Here is a 6498-nt window from a genome sequence, read left to right on the forward strand (position 1 = left end):
CCCAGGAGTTGGAGGTTGCTGTGAGCTGTGATGCCACGGCACTCTACCCAGGGGGACAGCTTGAGGCTCTGTCTCAAAAAAAAAAAAAAAATTGTAGGATTCAGGATAATTATAGATGATTAGTTATTTCTTGACCCTGCTTTAAAATTCCTCAATGTACTAGGAGTCTTCCTATCATGGAAAGTAAGAAAGTCCAGTTTGTCTAAGGGTGAGACGTTAATGATTTTTCTGACTCGCTCTTGTTTAGAAATCACTGTCCTTGTGTTTTGTCATTACAGAATATGATAGTGACACCTCCTGTCATTACAAAGTCGAGCTCAGCTATGAGAATTTCATCACCTCTGGCCCAGACCCTCACCCGCCTCCCATTGCAGACGATGAAAGTGATGATGATGACGATGATGACATCCCGCAGGTAAGAGACCTGCAGGTGTAGGTTAGGATTCGGCTGCATTCACTTAGCTCCCTGGTGACTGGGACAAGCCTCAAGGACTGACTGCGATGTCAGGGTACAAGGCTGGCGTTATTACACTTTCAGTTACGTCATTGTGTTTGAACAATGACTCTGGAGTGTTCATTTTTTCTAAACCCTTATCAATAGTGATATGCATTGGGCCCTTTTGCCCAGTGGAGGTCTAGGTGTTGGAGAAATGAGGTGGTTGATAGTAACTGGGCATTAAGTTCAGAATCCTGTGAAAGTGCTCCTATGGCTTCTTTAGAAGGAAAAGAAGAGCTTGCCCCATTCTAGCTGTTTCCTCCTCTGGTGTCTGAAGGTGTGTCTAGTACAGGAGTCCATATCTCTGTTTCTATTCCTGGCATTTGCGTGGGTGAAGTCCTCAGGACGAGGTATGTAAGTTAGGGAAGGAGTGATGCCCACATGAGGCATTCCTTCTCTGTTCATGAAGGTTCCTTCTCCTTCTAGGAGGACCACTACGCCCTGCTGGTGAAAGCATGGGAGACCAAGGTTTTTCCTACCATCCGAAGACGCTTCCGCAATGAAGCAGAGCGGAAATCGGGCCTGGACCAGATAAAGGGTGCTTTACAACTAGGTCTGGTGCTTTTTGTTCTCCTAAGGAGCTTCATGACTTAAAGAGATGAGTCAGATGAAAATTAAGACATAAATCACAGGAAAGAGGGACTCATCTTATGTTGCACCAGACTTACCAGTGTCTTCTACCTGTCCGTTTTTGAGCTCTGGGAGTTTTTGCTTTCATTGCTGGGTTTTTATTTGCTTGTTAATTTAACTTAATGTTCTGGGTTGATGGGCTGCTATCCTAAAGCTGGAGTGGTTATAGTGGGAAACTTCTGGTGGTCAACAGCCATATCTAAAGTCACAGACGCACTATTCACCAGCTCTGCAGGCTTGAGAAAGTGACATAATGTCTCTGCGTTTTCCTAATCTTTAAATACCTTTTCTTTATTATTATTATTATTTATAGAGACAGATGGTCTTGCTCTTGCTCAGGCTGGTCTTGAACTCTTGAGCTCAAGTAATCCTCCTGCCTCGGCCTTCCAGAGTAATAAAATTATAGGCATGAGCCACTGCACCCAGCCCGTTTTCTACATCTTTAATATGAAACCTGTACTCAGGAAGGTTTGATTTGGCATCCCCCACTATTCCTTGATTATTAAACAGTATTTTTTTTCTCATTCCCACGGTTTCTTTTGAAAACACTGCAAAAATTACTGTTCCATAATCTTTTAATATTAGGTCATAGTTTTTTGTTAATTCTCTTTAATGCTTCCTTCCAAATACATCTTTCTCTAATTGCAACCCCCTTTTTGGTGTGCTCAGAAAATAGCTATGCCTTTTCATTATAACAAGACCAGTAAAAGGGTAAAAGAGAGGTAGATTTGTGGGATGGAGCCAGGCCCTGTGTAAAAGGAGGTCCTGTCAACATCTGCTCTTCCACCCACGAGGTGCTGGACAGCAAAAAGTGGAGACGTTGTACCTGCCTCACTGTCCTCTCCACAGTGCTTTATTTCCTGGTCTTTGGACATTTATTTTCTTGGATATGAATTAATAGTGCCCGTTATCGAACATAGTGGTCCGTTCTCCCTCTGGGAAGGAAGAATGGAGCAAATCCCTGTAGGGGATAGAAAAAGCCAATGTAGCTCTCTGCTACTCTCAAGTAAGCAACATGTGTTTATTACAATAAAAATCAAACACTTTGGCTGGGCTCAGTGGTTCATGCCTGAATCTGAGAGGCTGAGGATGGGTCAATTGCTTGAATTCATGAGTTTGAAGCCAGCCTGAGCAAAAATCAAGACCCTGTCTCTATTAAAAATTGAAAAAACTGAAGCAAGAGGATCACTTGAGCCCAAGAGTTGGAGGTTACTGTGAGCTATGATGACACCATGGTACTCTACACAGGGCGACAGCTTGAAACTCTGTCTCAGAAAAAAAAATCAAACACAGAGTCAGTGCCTGTAGCACAGTGGTTACGGTGTCAGCCATGTATACCAAGGATGGCAGGTTCGAACCCAGCCCAGGTCAGCTAAACAACAATGACAAACTGCAACAAAAAATAGCCAGGCGTTGTGGTGAGCACCTGTAGTCCCTGCTGCTTGGGAGGCTGAGGCAAGAGAATCACTTAAGCCCAGGAGTTTGCCTTTGCTGTGAGCTGTGATGCCACAGCACTCTACCAAGGGCAACAATGTGAGACTCTGTCTCAAAAAAAAAAAAAAAAATCAAACACATTACAAAAAATATATGAAGTAAGAAATAAACATTACCCTCCCTTTCTTTTTCATCTCCATTGGACTTTAGTTAATCTAACTAAAATGAAATGATTGCAGAATGATGTACCGTCATTTATAGCCATTCCACTATCGATGAGGACTTTGGTTATTTCCATTTGTTTGTTTTTCATTATAACAAGACCAGTAAAAGGGTAAAAGAGAGGTAGATTTGTGGGATGGAGCCAGGCCTTGTGTAAAAGGAGGTCCTGTCAACATCTGCTCGTCCACTATCTACCAATAGTGCTGCAGCAGTTTTTTTCTACCCATGCATACTAGTGCTTGTGTTTCTGTGGGAGAGATGTGAGACATTTCTAGAAGTAGTGCACTGAGTATTTTCAACTTGGTAGACACGTATAATTACCTTCCCCCAAAGGCTATGTACTCCCTTAAACAATTTAAATTTGAAAGAGTCTCTTATTTTTTTATTCTAGATATGAGTCAGTGTCATGTTTGACCTAAAGATTATGTGCTCTTTGGAGAGTTACCCAGGCTGTTGTATTTTTTAGGCATGGTGGATATCGCCCGACAGACGGTTGAATTTCTTTATGAAGAGAATGGTGGCATCCCAAGAGACCTTTATCTCCCCACCATCGAAGACATTAAAGATGAAGCAAACAAGTTCACAATTGATAAAGTTCGAAAAGGTTTTGCTTTCCTCTTTACTTTACTTTTGAAATTTGCTATGAAATGAGAACTTGAATTTTCCAAAATCTGAGCTAAGCAGCTGGCGGCTTTCCTACGGTGACTCTAAGTGGCTTGGCCTCTTCCAGGCCCTCCCATGTGCAGCCCTGGAGCACCCTGTTGGGGCACAAGTAGACATGTGGCCTCTCTCGGCCTCTCCCACTTCCCACAAGTCCCAGGCATGAGCTGGGTAAGCCTGGGCATTTGGAAGTAGAGTCTGGGCTGCAAATCCCACTTGGGTCTCTCAGGCTTAGTCTTGGCTTCTGAGATAATAAACTACATATACATGCTGTACTGGGCATTTTAGAATTTTAATATAATATGTTCTTTTGATTTAAAAATCTATTGTATATTTGGAAGAAATGAGGAAAATACAGAAAAGCACAAAAAATAGAAATTAAAGCCACTCATTTTTAGAGTTACCAGAAGACTTTCATAAAAATACCAGAACATCATAGGCAGGGAAAGGAATATGTATTTACTTTTCTTTTGTTTTCTTCTTTTGAGATATAATTCACATACCCTGAAATATTCTTTTAAAATAGACAATTCAGTGGTTTTTAGTATATTCACAAAGTCGTGCAACCATCAAACTATCACTTCTCATTCTGGAACATTTTCATTCTCCACAAAGAAATCCTGTGACCTCATCAATCCCTATTTCTTTTTCCTCCCAGCCTCTGGGAGGAAAAATCACTAACCTACTTTCTGTCTCTGGATTTTCCTTTTCTGGACATTTCATATAAATGAACTCCTATATGAAAAGACCTGGTCTTCTATGCCTGGCTTCTTTCACTTAGCATAATTTTTTCAAGATTCATCCACATCTTCATTTTTTTCAATGACCAAATAAGTCCATTGTATAGACATATCACATTTTATTTATCCATTCATCTATTGACAGAAATTTGACTTGTTTCTACTTTTAGGTTTTTATGAATAATGCTACTATGAACATTTGTGTACACGTTTTTGTGTGGATATGTTTTCATATTTCTTGGTATATACTCTGTCTGTATATACACACACATACGTGTGAGTAGAATTGCTGGTTTTACGACAACTTCATGTTTAACTTTTTGAGGAACTACCAAACTGTTTTCCAAAGTGACCACACCCTTTTACATTCCCACCAGCAATGTATGAGGGTTCCAGTTTCTCAACATCCTTGCCAACACTTGTTATTATCTGTCTTTTTGATCTTAACTATTCTAGTGGGTATACAGTGGTATCTCATCATGGCTTTGATAGTGATGTTGAACATCTTTTCCTGAGTTCTTTTTATTTCTCTTTGTACAAATGTTCACTCAAATCTTTTGCCCATTTGTAATTGGCTTGTCTTTTTATTCTTGACTTGTTAAAGAATTTTTTTTTCTTGTTAAAGAATTTTTACAGCATTTTGTTGTATTACCTTCTAAAGTGGGCTGGGTTCCTTTTTGGTTATGATAAAACCAAGGGTATTGTTAAAGGCTTCAGAGCTACTTAGGCCCTAAAGTATAGCGTCCCAAGATAATAATGATTCTTTCTCTACCCTTTTCAGGTCTCACTGTAGTGACCCGCTCTCCAGACAGCAATAATGCAGCCAGCAGTACTGTTGGAACTGCTCTGCCAAAATTTGCCATCCGAGGGATGCTGAAAACCTTTGGGCTTCATGGAGTCGTCTTAGATGTTGATTCAGTGAGTGAACAGCCATTTAGATTATTAAGCCCTTTTCTATATACTGAGGCTTTCAGGTCCAAGGTCCAAGTAAAAAATAATTATACAGATGGGTTTCTTTTTTTTTTTTTTTTGAGACAGAGTCTCACTATATCGCCCCCGGTAGAGTGCTGTGGCATCACAGCTCACAGCAACCTCAAACTCTTGGGCTTAAGCGATTCTCTTGCCTCAGCCTTCCAAGTAGCTGGGACTACAGGTGCCTGCCACAACGCCCAACTATTTTTAGAGATGAGGTCTTGCTCTGGCTCTGGCTGGTCTCAGACTTATAAGCTCAGGCAGTCTACCCACCTTGGCCTCCTAGAGTGCTAGGATTATAGGTGTGAGTCACTGCACTCGAGATGGGTTTCTCTTTGAATTAGGGACCAAGAAACCAAGCAGTAGTGCTGTAGTGCCAAAGGACTAGCCTGAGATTGCCTCATATGGACTCAGATCAGGGCTGGTGATAGGTGATAAGTCTTAAGTCTCAGTGCTGTCAGCTCTTCCAGACCATACCACCTCTGTCATTGTTTTCCATCACTCATGTTAAAACTGTCCCTACATTGTATCTGCCCGAGTTACAAGGGAAAATTCTTTTACTGTCCTTGATAAGTGGATGATCTGTCCTTGTCATGATGGCTATGTAAACACAAATCACAGTAGTTCTATGATGTTGTCTCACTGGTTCTATCAGCCTCAGTTTCCCTGTCTGTAAAACGAGTGTATTAAGTGTATTAAACTAGATCAATAGTTTTCTTCTCCATTTTGCAAAGCTCTCTTATAGGGTTCAGTGAGGATTTGGAGGGGTGGGAGTGCAGAAGGAGCAGGCGGCAGAGAGAGAAAAGCAGAAGCTTTCTTTTGAAAATGGACTCCTTGGTGGCGCCTATGGCTTAGTGAGTAGGGTGCCAGCCCCATATACTGAGGGTGGCAGGTTCAAATCCAGCCCCAGCCAAACTGCAACAAAAAAATAGCCGGACATTGTGGCAGGCGCCTGGGAGTCCCAGCTACTTGGGAAGCAGAGGCAAGAGAATCGCCTAAGCCCAAGAGCTGGAGGTTGCTGTGAGCTGTGACACCATGGCACTCTACTGAGAGTGACAAAGTGAGACTCTGTCTTTTAAAAAATAAAAAAGAAAGAAAAATGGACTCAGTCTGAAAGCCATGAGTGTGTGATTCTAAGGTTGCATGCACATCCTTGCATTGAAGAAGTTTCCCATGCAAGAAAAACTATTGAAAATATAGATCAAGGTTCAGCACCTGTGGCTCAAGTGGCTAAGGCCCCAGCCACGCACACCTAAGGTGGCGGGTTCAAATCCAGCCTGGACCCACCAAACAACAATGACAGCTGCAACCATAGCAAATGTCTTCAGCTAAAAATTGAAGAGT

The 6498-nt window shown here is 41.7% G+C and overlaps 1 protein-coding gene across 1 annotated transcript in view; it reads left to right on the forward strand.

Annotated features, from left to right (window-relative positions):
• HECTD4 (HECT domain E3 ubiquitin protein ligase 4) overlaps positions 1–6498 on the forward strand; it is a 213386-nt gene that overhangs the window by 163608 nt on the left and 43280 nt on the right. The window contains exons 50-53 of the mRNA XM_023513244.1: positions 279–415; positions 923–1049; positions 3249–3386; positions 4964–5100. Of these exons, the coding sequence (XP_023369012.1) occupies positions 279–415; positions 923–1049; positions 3249–3386; positions 4964–5100 (539 nt within the window). The remainder of the gene's footprint in view (positions 1–278; positions 416–922; positions 1050–3248; positions 3387–4963; positions 5101–6498) is intronic.

The sequence above is a fragment of the Otolemur garnettii genome, unplaced genomic scaffold (genome assembly GCF_000181295.1).
Source record: "Otolemur garnettii isolate 467f Iridium unplaced genomic scaffold, OtoGar3 scaffold00038, whole genome shotgun sequence".
NCBI lineage: Eukaryota > Metazoa > Chordata > Mammalia > Primates > Galagidae > Otolemur > Otolemur garnettii.